Source organism: Salmo salar, chromosome 10 (assembly GCF_965601325.2).
Source record: "Salmo salar chromosome 10, fSalSal1, whole genome shotgun sequence".
NCBI classification, from domain to species: domain Eukaryota; kingdom Metazoa; phylum Chordata; class Actinopteri; order Salmoniformes; family Salmonidae; genus Salmo; species Salmo salar.
This window is the reverse complement of record NC_138300.1, coordinates 21,486,099-21,513,295: the sequence shown is the minus strand read 5'-3', so window position 1 is coordinate 21,513,295 and position 27,197 is coordinate 21,486,099. Positions and strand designations below refer to the sequence as shown.

The 27,197-nt window shown below is 47.0% G+C and overlaps 1 protein-coding gene across 4 annotated transcripts in view; it reads left to right on the top strand.

Annotated features, from left to right (window-relative positions):
- The window catches only part of midn (midnolin), a 32,921-nt gene extending 6,348 nt beyond the window's left edge, over positions 1–26,573 (top strand). For 2 of the 4 annotated variants that reach the window (XM_082956805.1, XM_082956804.1), the window contains 5 exons: positions 3,303–3,386; positions 10,470–11,024; positions 12,992–13,136; positions 13,424–13,753; positions 22,983–26,573. In XM_082956805.1, the coding sequence (XP_082812931.1) occupies positions 3,303–3,386; positions 10,470–11,024; positions 12,992–13,136; positions 13,424–13,753; positions 22,983–23,245 (1,377 nt within the window). In that variant the 3' untranslated portion in view covers positions 23,246–26,573. The remainder of the gene's footprint in view (positions 1–3,302; positions 3,387–10,469; positions 11,025–12,991; positions 13,137–13,423; positions 13,754–22,982) is intronic. The other 2 variants (XM_014216313.3, XM_014216312.3) reach the window with 1 other exon arrangement.
- Positions 26,574–27,197: the final 624 nt, after the last annotated feature.

Here is a 27,197-nt window from a genome sequence, read left to right as displayed (position 1 = left end):
AGAGATGTTTCCAGGAAGCCAACACAGATATACACTTAACTCATAAACAGAGATTCAATTGACAGATAGGCATTTCAATCAATATTAGCCTATAGTTCCTGGAAGCATAGAATGCATGCATGAGAACAAAGTGGCCAAGTACTTGACGTACCTCTCTGGAACTGTTGAAATACAGCATGAATATGAGTCACTGGTTTGGTCTGAGTCACTGATATGATCAATACTGAAAGTAAAGTGATAAGATCTGATCTCACCTCAACCTCAGAGAGAGAGAGAGACAGCGATGACGTATTGTCTCAGCAGCTGACTGACTCAAGGTGTGCTGTGTCTCTGTGATGCACATAATAGTTGCATATGTCACTAATGTTAGATACGACCTCATTAAAATGGACTAGATGCACACTTACATTTTGAGGTTTTGTGTGACATTGAAGTAGCACGTTTTCTCAAGTAACATCAGATGATAAAGATTGAGAACATAAAGTCTTCTAGCAGGGCTGCTGGTAAAATCAAAAACTTTAAACACATGTCAAAACCTCAGTGTGGCTTCTCTCCCGCTGATATTTTTACACTGGAAATCCTGGCGTTATTGTGTGTGTGATCTCAGCTCCTAGCCTGCCTGCGCACAGCACAACGGTGACGACAGATGAGTGAGTGCGTTTGTGTGTGTGCGTGGGGGTTGGTTGGGCTGGAAGCAAGCCTTTATCATCATGTGTTACGACTTTGCCGGGTGGCCCACACTGACTGCTGTTTCCACTAGGCAAGGCTTTCCCATACTTCAATAGTGCCAACATCAAACAGTCTGTGCCCTGACTTTCCACAGCTCTGTATTCAAGACCTGTTGCCCTCGCCTCGGCTCTCCTCCTCTCACGGGGCAGGCAGGCAGCAGGAAAGGGCATGTACAGTAGTTAGGCCCTACAGTCATTATGAGTCACATTGGTAGGACTTCCTTCTTCATCAAGCCTGCCTCTTGTTTCTCAAGACTTTACTGTAAGAACGTGAGATGGTGGAACTATTCATGTCTCCTGGTGAGTCATTCAATATGCTCATATGCACAGCCAACAATGAAAGTTTAGTAAAGGAAGAAACCCGTATGAAACAGATTGAATGTGGGGGGTGTTTTATCTAGGAGAATTGATTCCCACTTTATAATTCATGAGGCGGAATGGGACGATATAGATTGGGGAGAGATTACAGATACCGGGTAAGATTAGAAAATAGGAACACAAGAGCTTTCCCGTTCATTTTCTCCTCCGACTTGGAGGCTATCAAAAATCAATCAATGCACTGAGCTCTTAAATGTGTCTGATAGGTTAGCAGATACCCCTACGATTCCAAAAATAGCCATAGGAATAAGATGTGGTGGCTAGTTGCTGGCTGGTAACATTAGGAAAAGTGGTAGGTTAAACGTCCCCCTCTGTCGCCCTCCTCCCAACTATGTGTAGTCTGGTCGGGATTGGAGATCAGGTTTTGTACCAGGAAGTTCAGTGTGTTCATAGAAGCCCAGCTGATAACGGCTTCTAGTATTCTCCTGCTTCATACTGGGATTCAGAGGAGTACTCCGCAACCTGCCCAGCCAGGTGGCTTCCAGGGAGAGATCTATTTCAGACTTCAGTAGAGCGAGAGGGAAAGTGTTTCATGGAAATGGAGGACCTTTTTTTTCTCTCTCTCTCTCTCTCTCTCTCTCTCTCTCTCTCTCTCTCTCCTTTCTGTTTAACAACTCGTCCACAGCCCTATCATTTGAATGTGCTGTGATTTGCAAGTTTCGTTCTCTGCCTGGCCTGCCCGCTAGGCTCCTGCTATATTCAGACGGTGACAGAATAGGCTGGCCTCCATCAAGGGTACTGGCTCCCTTAATTCTTCTTCTTGGCTTTCCCAGGCGAATTTTCTCCTGACATCTAATCTGCATTAAGCCACCACCTCCTGACAGTCCATCAAGACTGGGCTGGTTTTCTCCCTCTGTCTGCCAGAGATAGGTTTAGGTTGAGCCTGAGAGAGTGTCTGTCTGTGCAGCAGGCTGTATTTAAGAGGCTTGCTTCTGTTGATGGAAGAATGAAAGCCCCCTTCGAGCTTGGACTCAGAGGGATGTAGCTACTGGACTGTTTGTGAGAAATACGGTAGCTATCTAGGGAGAGGAAGAGGGATGCTTACCGTGGTTGAGTATAATCAGCATCGTCAACTGTTATTGAGTGATGATGTTTTGGTTTGGAACAGGGGCGGAAATCCCGGGGGGGACGGGGGGGACACGACCCCCCCATTCTGGGAAAAATATGATTTGTCCCCCCAATATATCACTGAAACATAACTATGTCATTTAAATAATATTAAAAATACGCAATGAAAGCAATTGTGCTGATTATAGACACTTAATAGCTCGTTTTTAAGTTTCAAAAGATTGCGACCCCCCCACCCTTTGCCTCACAATGGTTTGATCCACTGCCAGTTCCTTAGCTTGTGAGGTAACGTAGAGGTCGTATCTACTGTCTGAAAGGCACTCAATACACGTAACTGACGTGAGGTTAATACAGTCAATCGCGCACACACACTAGCTGAATATGCAGAGCTAGCGCGCAAATATTAACTATTAAGCTAGCTAGTACCTATTCCATTTATGTGGCGTCGTCAAAGATGGAATCTTTGCTATCGTCAATTTATTCCAAGATCAGCATGCATGTAAGTTAGTGCTTCAAAGTCCCTGTGATAAGGTTAGCGATAAACTGAACAGAACTACACTCTCTTCTACCATTGTTTTAAATATATTTAATGGTCTCATTGCAAAAGCTAAATTGTCGCAAGGGAACTTTTATTTATATATTTTATTTCACCTTTATTTAACCCGGGTAGCAAAGATTATAGCAAACACCACTGAATTGGTGCTTGCTAGCTTTGCAAATTCAGCTATTGTTAGAAGCCAGCCAATATGAAACAAACGATTAAAATTACAAAAGGTTGCAGCATATGTTGTGTAAATGGTGAACTCATACAGCTGTCAACTCTTGTCACTGCAATCCGTTTCACATTTGCTAGCTACCTTTTAGATCGAAGCCCATATAGAATGATAGAAGATAAGATGATAGAAGCCCATCTCCTACTGTAAATAACCTACATACTGTGTGTGTAGCCAAACAGGTAGAAAAATGGCAGAAAAATGGCAGAAAAAAGACGGACATCAGAGTATTTTTCAGTACACCAAAACGCAAAGTAAGAACCCTAGTAGCCTAATATCCCAAAGACTAGTTGATAAAATGTTCATAAGAAAGAAATGAAATTCTAATGGAAATGTTTCACAATGATGTCATTAGGCAGAGCAGGCAACAGATGGCACACAGACAGCAGAGTTGGGGACAGATATGCAGGGACAGACTGGCAGAGACAGGGAGTCTCAGGTAAGTTTGTTGAGTCTTTGTTTGGCAACATTATGAAAGGTTCTCAATTTGTTTTACTTGTAAAATAGGAACATAATTGGAAAATGCCATGGATAACCCCACTCTCAACTTAAACTGGTGACTAAACTAAGATTTGTTAAAGGCAATGGTATTGCTGTTGTGATTAGTTGTGTAGTTTTGGGTACCGGTAGTTAGGAGTACGGCAAACACCTTATTTCTTTGTTTCCTCAATATACATTTACCATATTAAACGTAGGCTATGTGTTACAGCACTACTTTTGGTGTCCCCCTCAGGAATTGCTCTTGAGAAAATGTAATGTAATTGTCCCCTCCAAAGTTGATATCAGATTTTCGCCCCTGGTTTGGAAAAGACAGTTTATCCATTGTACATAGTGAGTGTTTGCTCATGGATGCTTATATGAAACCAAGCCACTTAACCTAACCTTCCCCCACCTCTCCCTTTGTTCCACGTTTTAAAGAATAAACCCCAGTCCAGTCCACAAAACCTGCCCAGCTGACCAACCCTCCAATACAAAAACAATGACTGAGAGTCAAGCTTTAGGTTAAGGTCTCCCCGATGACTCTGTTTCCACGTAGGCTGGAGCCAATTAAGTGAAACAGTGCTATGATGCCGGTTCAAAATCAATGTATAGCCCAGCTGGAAGGATAGAGGGAGGACGGCAGGGAGGAGAAGATTGACATATTTTCCTGGAGTAAGAACACAGCTTGTCTTTGGGGAGGCTGTATGTTGGCCAGGTCCCTGAGGAGTACATTGTTACATTTCTGCTGTACCTTTTCTCTCTTCCTTCCCTCTGTCTCCCAACACCCTCCTCCACCAGCCTCCGCTGGGCTCTGAATAAGATTCAGCATTGCCATTGTGTCTGAAAACAGATAGATGCTAATAGTGGGATCTAACAATATGTGGAGGATCACCTCTGGGTCACCCCTCTCATCATTTCCACCAGCTCCCCTCCTCCAGGGAGCCTGGTGGGCCAGGCCAGGCAGGGAGAGGAGGGAGCCATAGGTGGCCTTGGTGAGTCACGCTGATTTGTTTTAGGGCGTTGTGGCGTGTTGTGTACAGGTTGTTCTGAGCCACGGAGGGAGGATGTTTGGAAGGACAGGCGTGACTCAAAGATGAGGAGATGAGCAGAGGGAGGGAGGGAGGGAGGGAGGGTGGGAGGGAGGGAGGGAGGGGGAGAGGAGAAAAGGTCGCCTCTGAGGTAGAGGAGTAGAGAAGTGTTCTGAGTGCTGGTGATGGATCTCCGATAAGGCCTTGTCTTGTCATAGGGCTATAACTATATGGTCCGTTCATGCACCTACTCCTTATAGTCAGATTGTCCACGTTCTTTTCTAGATAAGGTATTCTGTTCATGTGTTAGAAGTACATCATAAAATGTGTGTGTGTGTGTGTGGTGCGTGTGTGTGTGTGTGTCTGTCCGTGCCTGTGTGCCTAGCACACTGCTCAAAGCAATTGGTCAATATGTTTCTTTTTCCAGACCCCTGCTCTATACCCACCTCATCAGGATGGTAGTTCATCAGTCAGACACTACTGGAAATCATTGTTCTTTAATTGTATTGAGGATTTGGGAGTGGAAAGAATTGAAAAATGACTGACTTGCCATGTCAATATGAGACCATCTCCCCATCTATAAAACCAGCCTGCTGTCTCCCTGCATCAAATCAAAGCTTTTTGTATACAGGCAGGAGTGTGGCCTTCTCGTAAATGAATAATTTCGGAGCAGAATGTGTAAATCGAATTGTATATTATAAGACTGAAAGACAATAGTGAATAGAGGGACTATTTGTTTCCGTGACCTATAAATCCTAGCCTGGGAGCGCATTAAGATGGTGGAGTGTTTCTGCACCTTTGTAATCTCTTTCTGATACAGACAGGCACATACAGGAGGGGTGCCAAGGTGTGTTTGAGAAACAGGGGAGATGGATTTTCAGATATTTTCTTTGTCCTATTGTTTCTGTGTGTGTGTTTGTATTTGAGAGAGAGTGACAAAGATTGTGTGAATGCGTGTGTGTCCAGCGAAAATAAAGTGTGTGTGTATTGTGTCGTGACCGTCATTGTTCTTCATCCGCTGGCCGCCTTTGTGCTTCAAGTGCCCCTGCAGCATGGTGATCGTGACTGACTGGGCTAGCGTGTGGGAGGCGGTGGAAGCCAGGAATATCATAACAGATAGAAAAATAGCCCAATGTCAAATGTAGGTAATTACCACAACACAACTGTACAGGAGGTGGGTTTCGTTTTCTCACCACCGTTCAAAGGCATCAGACCTGCGGACTATGTTATGACCGGCCCGGCCCCCTGATGTACCCATTCTAAATTAGATGGGTTGAGACCAGTTGGAACTAGTGTAATTGTAATGTTCATTTGCTATGATGGCATCACATATAGCTCCCGTTTTATACTCCCTCTGTGTAAATAGTACGCACAAACTCTACCCACTACTACATCTCAGCGCTGACGAATAATAATGAATGGGGATCTACTCCGAATGTTGTTTTATTCATCTACGTTCCTTTCAATGTTGTGTCCTGTTGTAGAGTCAGCATGTGGTTAAGCCTGGCCCTCGTTCTCTCTCCCCCCCCCCCCTTATCGCAGAGACTAGTCAGAACGTATTAATTCAGTTGGAATCAAAGACCTTGAGCATTGGTGTTGCACCACCTTTGATCGCGAGAGTGTGTATGAGAGGGATGCATCCGTGATAGCAGCAGGAGATGTAATACGTCAAGGCGAGCGAATAGACTGGATTGCTTTGCCTCTGTTGCCTTAGAACCTTCAAAGCCATTGTGCTTGGCTGGAAGCAGAGGTAATGTAGAGGGCTGGAGGGATGGAGGGGGGGGGGGGGGGGTTGGACGGTTGGAACCAGGAACCTTATCATTATGAACTTTGCCATTCTGTCTCTTTTTTTCACCCAGCTGGTCAAATTCGCTGATAGCCAGCTGGCTCACTGTTTCTCATTCACCCTCTTTGCTTTATGTTTCCTATCGGGCACAGACGGCTATCTCTCCAATGATGGGTCCTTTGAAGACGGAGCCTGCTTTTTAGGATTTGTGGCATGATTGATTTTTTTCTCCTCTTTTGAGAATCGTGTTATTGCATCTTTACCCAGTGCCTGTCTGCACAAGGAGCATATCAATAGTTTCCCGGTGCGATCAAAACATTTGGGTCGATAGGCAGGTTAATAAGCTGGTTTCAGACCTCCTCTTCCCCCCTTCACCTATCTGTTTGATAGGTTGACCAGGAGCTACTCAGCCGTAATTAAGCTGAAGGAGAAGGGCGATTCCTTCGCTTGAACCCTTCCACAGATCCCTGTCCTCTCTGGGCTCTGACGCAAATGCTGCTCAGTTGTTCATGAATGTCAGCTCAGTCCTGTTCCCAGCTCCCTCTCTCTCTCCCTCCCTCCTTTCATCCGTCTCTCCTTCTCTCTCTCAGTATGCTTAGTGTGCAAAGGAAGAACGCCTGCAAATGAGTTCCTTGAACCACAGGGACCCCAATAAATAAAACTGTCAACTGCAGTTGGAGAAAAAAAGAGAAAAGGAGGCAGAGTCACACTCTCACTGAATATTTCATCACCATCCACCACCATCTCCTCTCTGACACCCTACCCCCATCCCCCCTTCTCTACATCCTCTCTTTCTCCCTCATCCCCCCATCCATCCTCTCTCCCTCCGCCCCGGTCTCCGCTTATCATATCAACCTGTCACTGCATAGCAACCGAAGCCTGCTGCTACAGCTACACAAAATGACACCCCAACAACAAAAACAAAATGGCAGATGGAGGTCAGGTTGAACTGAATGGAGCCAGGTGTCTCTGTATCTTCTTAAACACCCAGTTAACAGATAGGCTATCATTGACTTATCACGGCACTGTCTACGAAATATACCGTTCAAGACGGCGCTTTGTTCTTATGGTTTGTCCTCGCTCTTCGCTTCCACATACCACTCTCGCTGAGTCAGGATGATAGGAACAATGAAAAGGCCATTCCTGTCTGTCTAAACGTAACTCAGGCTCACTGCCATCCCCCACTACTGGAGTGGCAGTCTTCCTAGGGATTTGGAATTTGTAAAGACACCAAGGACGAAGGAAGGTGGAGGTTGAAGACTTAAAGACTCTGATGAAGGCTCTTTGTCTGCTTAGTTATGTTTTTCGTCCCTGACATCAACCTCACACAGACTTGTCGATAGAGAGAGAGAGAGAGCGAGCAGGAAGGCGTGTACGGACAGGGATGTGCTGTAACCACTGAGGTTTTCTAGGTAGTGAAACTCTATCTGAGCTGTTTTTACATGATGGTTTCAACAGCCTCTCCTGCGGTATGTACCCCCTGGCTGTAGCTGTTAGTGTTACCTCCTGTCTCTCAGGAGACTGACCTATTTCAGGTGTTCCAGTTCACATCCCCTGGCTCCACCCCCGGCTCCACCCCTGGCTCCACCCCCGGCTCCTAACTGCAGCCTATCCTCCCCTTTCAATCTGACACGGAGGGCAGAATGACTAATCAGACCCAGGCTGAAATTCTGAGGCCAGGGGCTTATTTGGGTTCCTTACTTATTTCTGGAGGGGAAAATAAGGCAGGGACCACAAAGACCTGAGAGTGAGAGGTTTAAAGGGCAGGCTGAGAGTTCTGTAGCTCCTGCCATTGCTTAGGTCGCTTAATGCATTTGTTTATGTGGGCTCGTGGCCTTTTTCATTTTGATCTAATGGGAACATTGTGGTGGGCAGTTGGCGGTGTGTGTGTAAGCAGATGGTTAAAGAGGGGAGGTCTCCACACACACGGTGTTACGTGTGTGAAACACAGGCTGGGTCATGGGGTTTAGGTGAGAACTTCAGAATTGGCTTTATGAGTCAACCAGTGAGACACCAGGGCCAGGAGTGACACACGTAGAGAGGGAGTGACGGAGTGAGGGAGTGAGGGATGGAGAAAAACAGAGAGACAGAACAGGAGAGGGGAGTTTTGCGTATCTGACTAATTTGAGGTTTGCCATGCAGCGTTGGGAGCTCAGTATTTACGTATCATCAATCTCATTTTGGTGTGTTTTTTAATAACCCACACTAGTCTTTAAACAGAGATGGAATGCCTCTCTATTCCTCTCTCTCTCTCTCTCTCCCTCCTCTCTCTCTCAACACAGCCACACTGATGTGTCATCCCCCCATACACACTGCCATCTCTTCGCTCTACCCCCCTCCTAATCAAACACAGCTCTGTGACTCCCTCAAGGCCTTTGGCTTTGTGTGTGTGTGTTTTGTTCTCTTTTGTGTGTGTGACAGGGTTTTGCAAACTGCCTAGTCATTCTCCTGACAGCTGTCAGTGAGGGACACAATCAACTACCCCTCCTTCCGTTCGATCCCGCTCTCCTCTCTTCCCTCTCTCTTTTCGCCTGTCCCCCTTGGTTGGCTAACAGGTGACCTTTGTGTGATGAGTTTCCTAGAACCATCTCACCTGTGTTTGTCCTCTGCTTTCCTGTGCCTGCCCTTACCAAGAACAGCACCACAACGGTTCAGTGCTTGTATTTATTTTAGTCGTCATCACCATCATGGTCAGTCACTGTGTTAACATGGCATGTGATTAGGACTTGTGAATAATCTTGGGTTCATATTCCTATGCCAGTTCAATAGTCGTTTTGCTTAATTGTGAGATGCTGAGAGAAAGAGGCGTTGTGTTGGGTGACGTCCCACCAACCCCCCACCCCCTTCGTCCTCCCTCCTCCCCAGTCCCTCGTTCCTCTCCTCCAATGTGTGTCAATACCAACGTGCAAAGGTCACCGTGGCTGCAGAGAGCCGGCGGTCGATAGAAAAATAAATAAGCAAAAGAAAGAGGGGAAAATGATGGAGGGCAGAGCCCGGTGATTCAGAGGGTTAACAACAGGTCAGCACACACAAGCACACCCCAAAGGCTTATGGGTCTGGAGGTAGCCCTCTCTCTGTTCTCTGTTCTCTGTGCTCTGTGCTCTGTGTTCTGTCCTCTGTCTCTCCTCTCTCGCGCTCTCTCTCCCTCCCTCTTTCTCTTAGGAATGCACACAGGGTGTTGAAGTTTTTCGGAACTTAAGTGTCACATTGTCCTGATAGCCTCTTGTACTCCTGTTTCTATTTGGGAGAACCGGAGACGTCATTACCTCAGTGTACTGAGTGGCGAGTGGAGCTCTCTGACCCGTCAATGCTCTCCCTTCACCACCACCACAACCCCCCATGAGTGGCCAGAGCAGTAGCAAGGCCCTGGGCGTGGGAGGGTGAGACACCAGGGAGATTGTTGGAGCAGTGTGGGACTAATGTGTCCTCCAGGCCAAGTGGTGACACGTCTCTCTGTGGTGTGTGTCCTGGAGTGAGTGGGTCAGTGCCTCCATGCTTGGCTCCGGGGCCCGTTCTCGGCGCTCCTAAAATGGGCAGCCCTTCCAGATCCGCTGTGGACCCCCGAACAATCGGGTATTATGAGCTGCGGGGCGGGTGGGTCTGACTTCCTCTATCGAAGGTCTGAAGTTTCAGGCCCGGGGCCAGACGGAAGGGTGGCCTTTGTATGTCTGGTGAATGGTAACGATGTTCAGACTCTGGATTATAGGGATAGTTGGAACAGGAGTGTGTGGGAGGGACAGAGTGTGTGTGTTGGGGGGGGGGGGGGGGCGCTTGCGTGTGTGTGTGTGTGTGTCTGCGTCCGTCAGTCCGTGTGTGTTCTGTGAGTTTTCCAAAGGCTCCCTTCATCCACCCAGCAAATGTAAATAGCCTAGTGTTTCAGTGTTCAGGGCAGTGATTGATTACAGGATGGGATAGTGTGTTTTATCTGCTTCACCAGCCTCTCTGAGGGGGGATTCAATGCACTGTTATGTCTCTCTGTTCTCATATCCATACATGTGCTTTTGTTAAACTCATTAACAAAGCCCCAAGCCTGGAAAACAATGATAAAGAGCTAACAGACCTTCTCTTTTGTCAGTTGGTGTGCACATGTACCTATATGTGGTATACTGGTATATATTTAGTTAGTATGCATTTAATGTACTGTACGTTGCATTAGCATTCAATGTATACTGTTTTTGTCGTTTGTGAACTAGGTGACTCAACTCTCTTCTCTTCTTCCTGTCTCCAGGTCAGTGACTTCCTGTCTGGCCGCTCTCCTCTCACCCTGGCGCTGCGAGTGGGTGATCACATGATGTTCGTCCAGTTGCAGTTGGCAGCCCAGCAGTCTGGAGGGCAGCAGTTACAGCACAGGCACCTCATTGCCCGTGGGGGCGCAGAGGGCACCATGGGACAGTCCACAGGAGCATCTGGAGGGTCCACCAGCGGGCATCACCCCCGCGTCCCCACCCCCCACCACCACCACCCTCACCCCCATCCACATCCCCACCCCCAATCCCACTCCCACTCCCATCCTCACCCCCACCTGTCCCGGCCCCATCCAGTGCCCCCTCCCTCCACCAGCTCAGCAGCCTTCCCCCCTACCCCCTCACACCAGCCCTCTCCTCCCATGTACCCCTCCTCCCCTTCCCTCTCTTCAAGTCACTGCAACACCCCTCCTGCTCCTCGTCCCTCCCAGCTGCCCGGCAGTATGTATAATCGCTCCCACCAGCCCTTTCCGGGCCGACCCAGCCCCAGCCCTGGCTCCGCCCCCCAAAGCACCCCCACTGCAGTCCCCTGCCCTGAGGTAAGACCCTTACCTACCAATCAACCTACCACTGCTTTCTTAATGCTGTATTACTCACAGCGTACCACGGTTACACAAACGAGGGCCAGAACACAGCAGGAAAGATGAAAGGATGAAAGAAAGAGATGGAAGGAAGAGAGAGAGGAGTTAATGAGTTAGTCTGCGTAGGTTGTTGTCTTGTTGATCATCAGCCCCCTCGCTGGTAAGTAGGCCTCTCTCACTGCAGCGTCGAGCTAGGCTATCTATCTGTCTTTTAATGGCAGCATGGAGCTAGGCTATCTATCTGTCTTTTAATGGCAGCCTGGAGCTAGGCTATCTATCTGTCTTTTAATGGCAGCCTGGAGCTAGGCTATCTATCTGTCTTTTAATGGCAGCCTGGAGCTAGGCTATCTATCTGTCTTTTAATGGCAGCATAGAGCTAGGCTATCTGTCTTTTAATGGCAGCCTGGAGCTAGACTATCTATCTGTCTTTTAATGGCAGCCTCGAGCTAGGCTATCTATCTGTCTTTTAATGGCAGCATGGAGCTAGACTATCTGTCTTTTAATGGCAGCCTGGAGCTAGGCTATCTATCTGTCTTTTAATGGCAGCCTGGATCTAGGCTATTTGTCATTTAATGGCAGCCTGGAGCTAGGCTATTTGTCGTTTAATGGCAGCCTGGCGCTAGGCTATCTATCTGTCTTTTAATGGCAGCCTGGATCTAGGCTATTTGTCATTTAATGGCAGCCTGGAGCTAGGCTATTTGTCATTTAATGGCAGCCTGGAGCTAGGCTATTTGTCGTTTAATGGCAGCCTGGCGCTAGGCTATCTATCTGTCTTTTAATGGCAGTTGATTTCCACCAACTTGGTTTGTTTTTTTCTTCAATCTCTCTACACCTGAATTCAACTTTGTGAGTTTTCAGAAACAAAACCAGATGTGGGTTGGTGTAGTTTAGTTTGAGGCCACATAGAACAGTGATTAAAGGAAACGGTCATTTTTCTTCACCACTCTGAAACATCTCCCTTCCTCTCCCTCCTAGCTCTTCTTCCTCTTCCTCCTCCTCCTCCTCCTCCTATGGGTTAGACTTTCACTTTCACAGTTTCACTTTCACAGTTCACAGAGCAGAGAAAGGGAAAATAAAAGATCAGGAATGGGGTCTGATGTCAGGGACAGTAACAGAAGCTCTCAGGACTCAGCTCAGGTTTATTCAGCGCATAATGTGTCCCTATACGTGGACCAACATGGTTAATATTAGGGTCCATGTTACAACATGGCTGTTACGACATGGCTGTTACGGCATGGCTGTTACGGCATGGCTGTTACGACATGGCTGTTACGGCATGGCTGTTACGACATGGCTGTTACGACATGGCTGTTACGACATGGCTGTTACGGCATGGCTGTTACGGCATGGCTGTTACGACATGGCTGTTACGACATGGCTGTTATGACATGGCTGTTATGTTACGACATGGCTGTTACGACATGGCTGTTACGGCATGGCTGTTACGGCATGGCTGTTATGTTACGACATGGCTGTTACGACATGGCTGTTACGGCATGGCTGTTACGACATGGCTGTTACGACATGGCTGTTACGACCTGGCTGTTATGTTACGACATGGCTGTTACGACATGGCTGTTACGGCATGGCTGTTACGACATGGCTGTTACGACATGGCTGTTATGGCATGGCTGTTACGACATGGCTGTTACGACCTGGCTGTTACGACATGGCTGTTACGACATGGCTGTTACGAGTTTCAAGGCACTGCCTCATCATCTCAATAACATAAACTGTGATAAACCTTTCTATTTCAGTAGCATGTTTTATATGACCCCGTATCACATACATACATCTTATGGTCATAATTGAAGTAATCACAATTGCTGTCGAGCGGATTTATATTTATTATCACTCACTGAAAGCAAAGTGTTGGTGTGTTGAAGGTTTGTCTCTAATGTTAGACTGTCTCCTCTCCTCCACAGGCTAACTGCAGTGCTAAGAGCCCCAGTAATGGCACCAGTGCTTCAGCACGCTCCTCCTCCTCCTCCTCCTCCTCCCGCAAACCAGGTGCCATTATCGAAAGCTTCGTCAACCACGCTCCTGGGGTCTTCTCAGGGACTTTTTCAGGTGAGTGAGGCCTAATAGCATTACACTAAGACTAAGGCATTACACATTACACTAAGACTAACTCTGAGACTATGGCTTAGCACTCTCAGTGGCGCAGATTACTACTGTGTCTTACTGGGCTTGGTCTGGGGATGTTACATGTGGTTAGACTGGAGCTGAGGGGCGTTGTAACACGCTCTCCATCTCTCTCTCTCTCTCTCTCTCTCTCTCTCTCTCTCTCTCTGTGTGTCTTTCTCTCTCTGTGTGTCTTTCTCTCTATCTCTCCCCTCCCTCCTTCCCTCCCTCAGGCACTTTGCATCCTAACTGTCAGGATGGCACCGGGCGGCCCAGGCGAGACATCGGCACCATCCTGCAGATCCTCAACGACCTCCTGAGTGCCACGCGCCACTACCAGGGTGTGCCCCCCTCCCTCACCCAGCTCCGCTACCAGACGCAGTGTGGCTCGCCCTCGCCTGCCTCCCCGTCGCCTTCACCCCCTCCCTCACCCCCAGCCACCACCGCTGGCATTGCCGGCATCTCTGCCAAAGCTACCTCGGTGCCTGCCAGCAGCCCCATCTCACCCCCCCTCCACCCGCTGGTGCAGTGTCAGAGCCAGATCCGCATGTGCAAGCCCCCTGGTGAGTAGTGATATCCACTCACTCACTCACTCACTCACTCACTCACTCACTCACTCACTCACTCACTTCACTCACACACACACACACACACACACACACACACGCACACGCGCACACGCACACACACCACACACACACACACACACACACACACACACACACACACACACACACACACACACACACACACACACACACACACACACACACACACACACAAGGCCCTTCACTGTATTTGAGCCCCCGTGCAGCAGAGCAACAGATGTTGCTGCAGTTGTTGTTGTTGTGGATGAGAGTGATTGAATCGACTGTCGTCAAGAGCTTGAATTTAGATGAGCCGCTGGTCTATTGTAGAGCCCATAAGAGGATTCATCAGCAACTTTGTTTCTGTCGTTGTGTTTCTATTCAAATACTGTTTAACTGTTTAACAAATACTGTTTGGGGCGGCAAATAGCCTAGTGGTTAGAGCGTTGGACCAGTAACCGAAAGGTTGTTAGATCAAATCCCCGAGCTGACAAGATAAAGATCTGTCGTTCTGCCCCTGAACAAGCAGTTAACCCACTGTTCCTAGGCCGTCATTGTAAATAAGAATTTGTTCTTAACTGACTTGCCCAGTTAAATAAAGGTAAAAAAAAAAAAAAAAAAGTATTATCCCCACATTTATTGCCGGACTCAAAAAGACAATATCCTTGCTCAAAAGGAAAGAGAAAGAAAGGGAATACAGAGGTTGGCAGAGAGGTTCTTGTGGGGGTTGGAAGGGTGGAGGAGAGGATTATGAGGGGGAGACGAGGGAGAATTGGGGCCCTCCATGGGAATGCAGCAGCTCTTCTCTAGGCTTGTTCCATAAGGCTCAGATTGTCAGGCAGACGCAGCAGCAGAAGTAGACCTGTCTTTGTCTTTGTCTCTGTGCTGAGGGGATAGGTTTACCCCTCGGAGGGCTGGACTGGGGATTACTGCCCATCCACACAGAGGCTAGGACAGATCCTCACCACTGATAACATTCACAGGCGTGTGTCACGTAGTCTTTGTGCGGAAACACATTGTCCCCACTCTGCTTTTTTAAACCTTGCCAGAGGAAATTTAACTTTTCTTCCATGAGCTGCTCTTGTTGCATGTTGAATAGAGTTGGATAGTGGGGGAGGATCTCTGAATGGCCCTGATTAAAGTTTTATGTGGCCTCTTTGTTTGAAATAAAAACATGAATTACATTGTCCATGGTAGACAAAGACTGATATCAGCACATGTATTGTAACTTGGCATTGCGATAGAATGGAGCACTTCATCGAAGCATGGACCAAAAGTTCACCCAACGTCCAGGGGACTCTGCAGTATCCAGTGAGCCCTTTTAAAATAAGTTCTGCACAGTTGAAATAATAAGAGCTTATTTTCTTAACCCAGGAAGCCCCTTTCCCTCGCTCCTCCCCCCTCCCATTCCTCCACTCAGCCGTCATCCCCTGCTTTTTTTCGCTCTTTCTTTGTCCCGTTCTCCCCGTCTCTCCCGTCAATGGACCGTCCCACTGCTTCCTCCGTCGCTGTCCAAAACTAGCCTCATCTGTAAAAGCCATCTCTCTCTGGTCTCTTCCAAGCCTGCTCGCCATCAATGGCCGCCTGTGTCCACTCAGACTTTAAATAGATAGATTTATACAGAAATGTGAGCGCTGAAAGAATGTGCATTGTGTTTGGAGGGCAGCGGGAGGAAGAAAAAACAACACACACACTAAGCCTCCATTCATAACATTGTTTTTATATCCGTCCGTCTGCTAACTGCCCACAGATTAATTTGTGCCGTCACTGGAAAAACAGAAAAGCAAAAGAAATGCCTTTCGAGTCAGACTGGCAACCGGCCGAACTTCCTTACCAATAAATGAGTTGGGGCTTTTCTGTATGGACGGAAGCTGTCTGTCTGGTTGGCTGGCTGTGTGACTGTGGAATGCTTGGTGAGGAACATTTTAGAAGGCAGGTGACTAAGTGTTCCGGTAAAACCCTGAGACGACGTTCTTAACAGCCGACACCTGGTGAAAGACTTGACAGCTTAACTCTTCGCAGAAGCCCGCTTCCATTGGCCTACAGGAATAACCTATGCTTACTGCTTAGTGCCTTCCCAGTCTGCTGTCTGTGTTACATTACCTCAGGTTGAGACAGCCTCATGAAAATGTCACATAGCTCTGCTATCTCCGGAGAGCCTTTACCCTTTCCACTGCAAGTTCATGTGGAGAGAGGGGAGGAGAAGGTAGGAGGCGGCGGTGAATAAAGAGCTTCGAGCCATCCGGAGATAGCAAGACAAGTCAGCCTAGTGAGCTAGCTAGATTAGTTTGGTTTTGGTTGTGATGTGGCAGCGTGGCTGGTTGTGGTGACTGCTGAGTGCAGAGCTTTGTTAGGCCCAGGGGCCAATGCCTTTTTGTCTGAGGGCAGGGCTTAAGAAGGGGGTGTTAGGCTAATTGTTAGCTGAATTCCTTTGCTCAGTGGGACCCCCCCCCCCTCAGGGAACCAGGCTGCGCCATTGTAGGGCTGAGCGAGTGAGAAGGAGAGAAGGAAAGAGAAAAATTGTGAGGAAAAGAGGGAGTGAGAGAGCTCTCCATGCCTTAGGATTAGACCTAGCTTTAGGACCCACTCCCACTGCAGCTGCTTGGTTCAACAGAGAGGATGAAAATGAACAAAATGAGTCCTGAAAGAAGGAAAGGAGGGGTAGATATCCTCTCCTCCCCCTCCTGTCTCTTCCTCCCTCCGATCTACTCAGTATCTGTCAGGTCGGGTTAGTCTAGTTCAGGCTCTGGCTACGGGAGGCAGGGTGGAGCTCTGTGTGCACAGAGAGAAAGAGAGAGAGAAGGAGAGAGAGAGAGAGAGAGAGAGAGAGAGAGAGAGAGAGAGAGAGAGAGAGAGAGAGAGAGAGAGAGAGAGAGAGAGAGAGAGAGAGAGAGGAGGGAGAGAGAGAGAGAGAGAGAGAGAGAGAGGAGGGAGCGAGGAGAGAGAGAGAGAGAGAGAGAGAGAGAGAAGAGAGAGAGAGAGAAGGAGAGAAAGCGGGATTGGGTGGGAATGGCTAAATTCCTCTCCCAGCTTGTTTAATTCAGCCCAGAGTGAATTACCTTTGCGGTGGGTGCATTCTACTGGAAGACTAATTTGTGTTAAAATGTTAACGCTCTTTAGTCTGCCACTGCCTCACGTTAGAGTTGTCAACATGGCTAACTCTGAACACCTAACTCTGTTCTAATGTGGTAGCCCTTCATATGGTCTTCCCCTTCTCTTTAACCTCTGTCTCAGTCCTCACTTCGTCTCTGGGCTATGTCTCTTCTCGTCATTTCTGACCTGTGTGTGTCAGATTCAGCCCGACAGGGGTCCTGAGCCCTCACCCTGCTCTCCCTGTCTGTGGTGCTTCAGCGTGGTTGACCCACCAGGCTAGGACACCAGGCTAGGACACCAGGCTAGGACACTAGGCTAGGACAACAGGCCACTGTACATAATTCATCACTCGCCTGTCAGCAAGCATGTAAGCAGCCACCCGGCGGCCAATGACACACACACTGCTGAGCAACAGTAACCGAGCCATCTAACCCCCAGCCTATCTGCCTCAACCTATAGCAACATCAGCCAACCAACCGCGTCAGGTGCCCTTTCATTGTCGAATGACAAGAGAGCGAGAGAGCGGGGGGAAAGAAGAGAAAATGCAAATTGCGTCTAAAAGTCATTTAAGACCTCATTCCCCTGCAGGGTTGTCGATGCCCTTTCAACGCCTGTCAAAACGGGGATGTTCGTTCGCTCCCTTTGACTGGTCTGACTCCTTCAGTTTGGCCCCTTCTTTTCCATTGGGTTGCCTTTCTACCTCTCCTCTCTCTCTGTCTTCTTCCCTGGGCCCCAGATGGTTAGGATGGATGGCAGGACAAAGGCAGGGCTGTGTGCTGTCTATGTTTCCCAGGCCTGTGTTTACCCTCTGGGCTGTTCTCTGCTCTGCTGCTGGCCCAGGGCCCAGGCCAACCAGGAATGACATGTGGCTGTGTTGGATGATGGGCCTGTAGCTGCAGTGATTTATGGATGCCACAGGGATTAGGAGAGTAGAGGGGCATGGGGAAACTGCAAGGCCTCAGGGGGTTTGCTCTGTGTCACGCTTTACTCAGAGAAGTAGGCCTGTATGAACACAGTGTTTTTTTCAGTGTTACGCAAAATTACATTTGATATTCTCTGGAATAGGTGAGTCTCCATACCACTGCATACAAATGGAGGTGGAAGTATCAAGCCCCCTTCAGGCCCCCTTCAGCTACTGTAGATTTTGGTGGGATTTACTGGAAGACCTTAAAAAGCACGGTTTTCCTGTAATTAAACCCAGGTTGTTTTCACTGTAGTTTCAGCCCGCACCCACTCCGCCTGATCCCCTGATGCTCAGGAAACACAGCTCTCCTTCCGTGAGATCACAAGAATTATCAAGGCAAACAAACAAACAACAACAAACAACAACACTTGGACAACTGTTAATGAAGCGGAATCTTTAAGGGATCAATAGAGGAGAAGCTCCTTTAATCTCTTCTGCATCCTTCCTACGCAGCCCTCCTCCTTCTCTGCCGCCCTCGTTCCCTCCCTCTTTGGTCAGGCTCTAGAATGCATTGATTATTCATAGATCAGCCTCTTTCTCTCTCTCTCTCTCTCTCTCTCTCTCTCTCTCTCTCTCTCTCTCTCTCTCTCTCTCTCTCTCTCTCTCTCTCTCTCTCTCTCTCTCGTCTCTCTGCCTTGCAACATGGTGGTCAGTAGCTACTATGTCCAGCTGAAATACTACCCCAACCCCAACCTGCATGCAGCACTGTATGTAAAATAGCTTGTGTGTTAGTGGGGTGTTTACAGTCATTCTCTGGCACAGTGGAGGGTGAGTGGTAGGGGGAGCCTCTCAGGTTGTTTTTCTGCTGGATGGTGTTCAGGGATTCCACATGGGCTTTTGGGTTAATCTCCATATGCTCACCCTATACACACACGCCAACAACCTCACACCCCTCCCTCTGGTTTGTAGGGGTTTGTCCACACAGGGTGAGATGAGAGGACAGGAGAAGGTACAGAGAGAGAGAGAGAGAGGGGAGTGGGGGAGGTAGAGAGAGAGAGGGATGGATGGTAAAGGGAGGAGTGGGAGGCCAGGTGTACGTGGTTCTCATTGGTCTGCCCTGAGCAGCTGCACAGCAGGGGGGGGGGAGTTGGAGAGGGTTTTGTCCTCATGGCTCAGTCAGCTACGGCTCTGTGTCTATGGTTTACTCCTGTCAATGCCTTTAGTCTCTGTAGGCTTTAACTGGGCCTGTGAAAGCCCTGAGTGTCTACTGAGGACACATACACACAGCTCCGCTCCAGGGGAGGACGGGTACAGACAATAAAGTGCTGATGGAGGAGCAGCACAGGGTGCAGGAGGGTTGCGTGACCAGAGAGGGAGAGAGAGTACATGGAAAGAGGGAGGGAGGGAGGGAGAAAGAGAGGGAGGGAGGGTGGAAGAAAGAGAGGGAGGGAGAAAGAGAGGGAGGGACTGCCCTCTGTTGTCTATTCCTTGTTCTCTCTGACGCTGACCTGTCCCTTGCCTAATATTTGCTTCTGGTGATTCCCAAGAAAATATGTGTTGTTACTTCCTTCTTTCTCTGTGCATAGTGCGTCAGAGAGCAGTGTTAGGTCACAGAGGAACAGGAAGGAAGATGTGATTCTCCCTGCTGGTGTGCTTGTCTTTGTTTCCTTCCTCCTATCCACCTCTAGCTTTCTATCAATTCAACTCAATTCAACTCAATTCAATTCAAGGTTTTTATTGGCATGGGAAACATATGTTAACATTGCCAAAGCAAGTGAAGTAGATAATAAACAAAAGTGAAATAAACAATGAAAATTAACAGTAAACATTACACTCACAAAAGTTCCAAAAGAATAAAGACATTTCAAATGTCATATTATGTCTATATACAGTGTTGTAACGATGTGCAAATAGTTAAAGTACAAAAGGGAAAATAAACAAAAATATGGGTTGTATTTACAATGGTGTTTGTTCTTCACTGGTTTAACTTTTCTTGTGGCAACAGGTCACAAATCTGGCTGCTGTGATGTCACACTGTGGTATTTCACCCAGTAGATATGGGAGTTTATCAAAATTGGGTTTGTTTTTGAATTCTTTATGGATCTGTGTAATCTGAGGGAAATATGTGTCTCTAATATGGTCATACATTTGGCAGGAGGTTAGGAAGTGCAGCTCAGTTTCCACCACATTTTGTGGGCAGTGTGCTCACTGAGTCTGTAAATAGTAAAGTTTGGGTCAGTCACAGTGGTCAGGTATTCTCCCTCCCTGCTTCCCACACACAGGTTAGGTCCTGCCTCAAAAACATTCCCAGGGGTCCAGCCAAGCCAAAGGCCGGGCGATTGGCTGCACCGGGAATGCATTCAGGACCCCACACCACACTGCCCACCGCGAGTGTCTGCGTGTTAACGTGTGTGTGAGACTGGGTTAAAGTCAGTGCGTGCGGCAGCCAAACTCACATATACTTGACATTTAAAAGCAGGGAAAATGGCTGTAGTCTTTACACAGTATTAAAGTGTGGAGACAGAGAGGTTGTGTGTCTGATGACTTGTAAAGAACCTCCGGAGTTTGTGTAACTGCATGGGCACATTGTAGGGCATGCGGGTCTGACTGTGTTTGTGTGTGTGTGTGTGTGTGTGTGTGTGTGTGTGTGTGTGTGTGTGTGTGTGTGTGTGTGTGTGTGTGTGGTGTGTGTGTGTGTGTGTGTGTGTGTGTGTGTGTGTGTGTGTGTGTGTGTGTGTGTGTGTGTGTGTGTGTGTGTGTGTGTGTGTGTGTATTTGTTTGTGTGTGTGTCCTATAATGAGGCCATGCCCCAGGCTCCAGTCCTTCCTCATTCAGCAGGGCTTGAGCTGCGTCACCCCCGCCTGACCAGCTTTTAGGTGCAGGAGACAACCCCATGCTTGTTTGAGACAACCCCACGCTTGTCTGTGGCTTTAGACTAGAGAGAGGGAGAGAGATGTAGAGAGAGCGAGAGAGAGGCAGAGAGAGAGATACATAAAGGGCAGCGGAAGGAGAGAGAAATCCCCTTTCTCTCATAGAAAGAGAGAGAGCGAACATAGAGGGGTTTCTTTCCTGTGTAAGAGAAGAGAGGAGGGGGGGGGGAGGCGCAGGGGGAACAAAGCCCCTGGCAGAATGTATAGCCGTTGCATGCAGGCAGCTGAACAATGCCCCTAATGCACAAGAACCCCCTTGTTACCCTTATACACTAGGCAGGAGATATAGTCCTGTGGCATACGACATCATGTAGACACATACTCTTATCTAGTGTGGAAAACATTGAATAACATGTGCTGAATAGCCCAGTCCTTGTTCTGTTTAATGCAGTTAGTTAGTATGCACTGCCAGGACTAGTGAATATTTACAGCCAGAGAATCGCTCTGCTCAATCCGATAAGCAAATGAAGGGAAGAGGTAAATTAAGCCCACACAGAGTCTGGAATTCATTCCGATGGGGGAAGAGGAGGAGGAGGAGGGAAGGCACAATCGATTTGGAAAAAACTTCCACCTACCCCATTCCCTTCCCCATCACCCGTAGGGCGGAATTCCACAGCCCGCGCCCCTCCCCTCCCCTCCATCCCACCTAACCCTCTCTGGGGACACTGGCCCATGGAGGGGGGGGGGTTGTGGGTAGGGGGAGGCAGTGGGGGGTCGAGGGGGATGCTGGGTCAATGAGCTGGAAGCAGGAAACTGCAGTCATAAAGAAGGAGTAGAGGGGGAAAAAGAAAAAAATCCCTGGCTCTCTTCGCTTACCATTTCCATTCGCTTGCATTTTCTATTGAAAGCCAATAGCGGTGTCCTCGGCTGGAGATGGATGGCTGCACTAGAGCTAAAGTTTAATCAATAGGTCTTTTTAATTTGCCATCGATCCATGTTAAAAGCTACTGCTTCTGCTGCGGCTGCCGTGTGTGTTCGTGTGTCAGTGTGTACGTGCTTGTGTGTTTGGTGTGCGAGGCGTGTAAGTATGTGTGCCTGTGTGTGCCTCAGTGTGGTCGAGTGTGTCCTTGCATGTGTGTGCGTGCGTTTTGTGTGTTTGTCCGTGTGTGTGTGTTTTCGAGAAAGAGGGAGAGATGGGCTGTGCTTTGGGTTATTGACATTCTAGACCATTATTTCATTATTTCATTCTGAGACACATACTAATGGAGCTAGCTAATTGATTGTGGTTGCCGTCCCTTCCTCTCCAGCTCCTGAATGTATTTCTAAATGAAATGAAGGCTGAGTTGGGTGGTGTGGGCAGCCATTCACAATGGAACCAAAGGCCTTTCCCTGGAGATCAGCCTCTGCTATAGGCACATCAACAGCCAGAAATGCACTTAGTCGCACAGCTCTAACAAAGACACTCATTTGGGATGCCAGCCGTAGTTATGGGACTGCATATGATAGGCAGAAATTAGAGGGTACGTGCAGTAGTGAGTGTGTGTTCTCTCGGTGATTGTGCAATCTCAAGGATACTGTCCCAGTGGTTTTCTCCCAAACAGTGATAAGGGTTTGTGAAGAAGGACACAGGGCTAATATTTCACAGTGGGACATTTCATTACACACCCCAGACACTAACAAAAGTATGTATGTGTGTGTGTTGTGTGTGTGTGTGTGTGTGTGTGTGTGTGTGTGTGTGTGTGTGTGTGTGTGTGTGTGTGTGTGTGTGTGTGTGTGTGTGTGTGTGTGTGTGTGTGTGTGTGTGTGTGTGTGTGTGTGTCTCAGAGCCTACAGAATGATCACAACAGCATGTCTGTTTCTCTCTCTCTGTCTGAACCCCAGCATCATTACCAAACCAGCCTATGTTTTTTTGTCCTCTGCCTGGCCTTAGATAACACTGAACACACACTGAACGCACACTGAACACACACTGAACGCACACTGAACACACACTGAACACACACTGAACACACACTGAACACACACTGAACGCACACTGAACACACACTGAACACACACTGAACGCACACTGAACACACACTGAACACACATTGAACACACAATGAACGCACACACTGAACACACACTGAACACACACTGAACACAACTCTAAGAACCTACATATGTTTTATTCATTTTTTATTTGATGGTCTTTGCTCTGTTGGACTGTGCTCTGTTGGACTGTGCTCTGTTGGACTGTGCTCTGTACGTCTTGCAAAGCAGGGTGTATCAAAAGGTCATGGAAAAATACGACTGTTTGAAAAATGCTTGACCTTCTGTTTTCCTCTCCTCTCTCCAGGTGACCGTGTGCGTCAGACAGAGAACCGTGCGACACGCTGCAAGGTGGAGCGTCTACAGCTCCTGATGCAGCAGAAGCGCCTGCGCCGCAAGGCGAGGCGGGACTCCAGAGCGCCCTACCACTGGCTGCCCAACCGCAAGGCGGGACGCAGCAACAGCAACAGCAGCGTGTCCAGCGAGGGATCCATGGACCTCGACTTCGATGACTCGGTGTGGAAGCCCGACGTAAAGGCCGACATGAAGACTGAGTTCGTCATGGCGTAATGACAAAGACGAGGATACTGATTGGCTGGATAATGAAGAGGCAGCAGAGGACTCGGGTTAAGGAAGTTGGGGATGGTTTCAGAGGTGTGGAAAACAGGCTGGAGCCGAGTGTGGAGCATGAAAAAAAGAGAGAGGGAAGAAACCTAGTCATCCTCTTCTCTCGCTGGGACAACGAACTGTCACACCAAAAGGCTCCCTGTTGTCTTTCATCTTGTCATGTCCTCAACAGCCTCCTACCATTAGAAATAGACAACAAAAACAACAAAAGATTTTTGACGTTTGGACTGGGAACGGATATGTATGGACTTACAAGACTACGTTATGCATACGGACTGCAAATATGTACTTCCTATAAGGAACAACTAAAACTGAACTGAGCATAGCAGACTTGGATGGTGGTGGTGTTTTGGTCTTTTTTTCTGTTTTATTTTTCCAAGGAGAACTCTGGACAGAGATTCACACTGGACTTGTGAGCAGGATTGTCGGTGGCTGGGGCCGTGGTGTAACTACACACAGGACAAACAGACAACCCCTGGTCCCAGAGCCATCCCTGGACTACTCTAATGGGCATTCCAGGTCTCCACTTCACCGACCAGAGTCGACTTTTTACCTATAGGGTTATCTTTTTATTTTCATTTTGAAACGTAATATTATTTTATTTTTTCTAAACAAATATGTAGCATTGTTCAAAAAGCATTCAGGTTTTCATAAACAGTTTAAAAAGTAGTCGTTGATTTGCACATTTTTCATGATTTTGGAACAGCAGGTCAGAGTGTGCAGGAAGTGGGATATGAGGAGCAATGACTCATTGGAAATGGGGTTTTGACTAAAGTTTGGACTATTACATAAACAGCAACCTCATTAACATACAGTAGGGTATTAATAGGAATGAATTAATGAATAAACTAAATCAATATTAATGGAGTGCTTCAGAAGATTTTAAAATCATGATTAAAAATGTATATGGAAACAAATCTATTTTTATTTCACTTTTTATCTGCTGATTTCAAAAAACAGTAGCCAAGTATGGCTTGGGTCAAGCCATTCAATAAATTGATAGCTAACAAACATATTTATTCAATCATTCATCAGCTCATTCACTCATTAGGGTCATATAGCCACAAACAAATAATGGATAAAAATCCCATTGAACCCAACTACAGGCCTATTTCAAATATAGGTGGGGATCTCACATTTGTATGATATTTAGCAGGGGTTTATAAGCGTGTGCGTATGGGTGTTTGTGTGTGACAGTTAAGATGGCTGATTCACCCCTTTCGTCACTCAAACAATGGAGGTTCAGTACAGAGAATACTCTCCGTTTCTCACCATTCAGACGCTCTAGATATCTTTCCCATGTATTCCTTTTTGAACCAACATCCCACTTTAACCAAGGCGTTTGTTAGAAAATGTTGATTATGTCAAGCTACTTTCTAATAATGAAAAAGAGAGGTGGAAGAAAGCTAAGAAATCCCAAGCAGGGAACCTGTCTCCAGTTTCATCAACCAGTGCCTCCACCAATGGATTCCCTCACATATCAGATTAGGCCATTTACAGACTTACTAAGAGATTTGCTGCTACATGGGACTTTGATAGATGGGGGGAAAAGTGACTTTTCTTTGCATGCAAAAAGTGTGAATTATCCTGACCTTTTTATTGTTGGAAGAAAAAAATATACATGAAACTGGTGCTTTGGAGAATTTGTGGAGAAATAATGCTTAGCTGCTTTTGTTGGTGAGGTTATTATTTCCATAGAACAGCAGCACTGTCCTGCTCCAAGTATTCTCAAAGCAAACCAAAACAGATGAAGTAAGAATGGACTCATATCTTGCTCACTCTGAACTGAACATTCCCTGGACAATGATGATCATGAGCAAAGAGCAATTGACTTTCCTCCCTAAACGCTGGTTCAACCAACACCGTTCTCCTCAACATGGAGACAAGGACCCAGGCAGCAACGAGCCCTTAGTCCTCTCAGCCTAACTCAATAACATAGTGTTCAACAAGGTGCATGTTTGGGACTAACTAACAGGGAAAACCATTGGACCAGCGTACGCATCGTCACAGAACCCAAACTTCTATGTAAAACACAATGTCTGACCCTATCCTACCTTGATTGCACTCACAGAGTTTTCAGTGGGAGATTACCTGTTTGGTAAACCTTGTCTTTTTTGTCAGTGGCCTTACCTTTCACTAAACGAGACACGTGGGGACTGGGGGACATGGTGGGGATGTTTGTTTGCTTCTTTACCTGTGTTTTGTGAAGACGCCATTGTCACTGAGGATTCGGGCATCTCTTGTTTGTGCTTTTAGCAGGTGGAGTCTCTATTATGTCAAGGCTTCTGTGCCTTAAAACGTTGCCCTTGCAGTGTGTGTCAGATATAAGATGAACAAATTGTTTCCATTGATGAATTCATGAATTAATAGAAAAGGATGTAACCACATGGGAGCTGTAGTTTTTAGGGGTAAGCACGTTGAGTGAATTAATATCGATGTGTTTGTAATCTGTGTTTGTTCCTCAATCGTTCTTCCCATTTTCTCTCCATTGTGTTGCTATGTTTGTCTGTCTTCTTTGTCCGAACACCCCACTCTGTCCTGCCCACCAACATTGACAAAACAAAGTACCTGAGGTGGAAGTTTTGACTGCAGTGTGCTACTATGGCAACAAAGTGCCCTGACTCTGACTGGACAGGTGTCTTCTGAGGACGTGAGACCACATGACATGCACTTTCTGTCTCCTTGGACTAGACATTTCAAAGGACAATTCACTCCCCCCCCTAAATTTAATTAGATTTTTGATATATGTATGAACTATACTCTGTGTGTGCCTCACTTATGTGTGAAAAAAAAATAAAAAAACATAAAATGATGACATGGGATGAGATGATGGGACGAAAGAGGGTGTGGGGAGGGCATTTACAAAACAGTTTGTAGGTGGAGTTCTGATCACATCATTTAAGTTGCCTGTTCTTTCTTGTAGCCAACCATTGAAAAATAATAACAGGAGTCAAGAATACAATTTACAATGTTCTAGCTATAGACCGGTGTAGCACATGTGTGACTGTATTAATTTATGAAACCAAAATGGTAACTGTGAATTCTGTATTTCTTTGTGCATTTTTTTAAGTGGGAGAAGGTGGTTGGGACGTAGAAACGACTAATGCCTATGTCCTATTTTGTTTTTGGTGAAATATAACGGAAATCATGTTTCCCCTAAAAAACTAAAAAATGTCTACATATATTTTTTTCTTAAGCAATACATTTCAGTGTGACTTGTGATAGAACATTTTTCTTTTTTAGGTAATAAATAAAAAACAAAATGAGTTCGCCCAATGGTCTGTGTCGGTGTTGTTCAAATCCATATTGAAGAATATTGAATTTTGAGTATTGAGTGAAATGTACCGAATAAGAGTTGGGTTTCATATGAAAGTCTGTTTCATAAGGTAATCAGATAGGAGTGACATTAGGAAAAAGAAGAAGAGCTAGGAAGTACATTGATAAAGTATTACTTTACCCATCATATACAATGGTAAAGATTTGAGCTAGTATACCAGCTGGCTCACTCTGCCACCGGGGAGAATGATAGAAGAGAGCAAGAACAGACAGATGAGATCTCCCACTTATCCCCAGACGGGCTGAGGATGAGAGGAAGTAGAGAAAAGAGAACGGAGTGACAGATTGGAGAGAGAGATGGTAGAGCAGAGCAGTTGGTAAGCAAGTAGTTCATGTGAAATGAGCTAGCTCTCTAATTCCTGCAGTTAGTGTCAGGTTCTGAAGCACACACTCAGATTGGAGAAGGAAGGCTGCTCAGAACAGAACAGAACAGAACAGCATGTCTTGGATATGAGGAAATGCCTGAAAGACTTGCACTTGAAAGGACCAAGCTACTGTATGTCAAGGCATTGCTGCTCAGAATGTGTCAGGCTAATGCTGCATCACATTCCCTGGATGG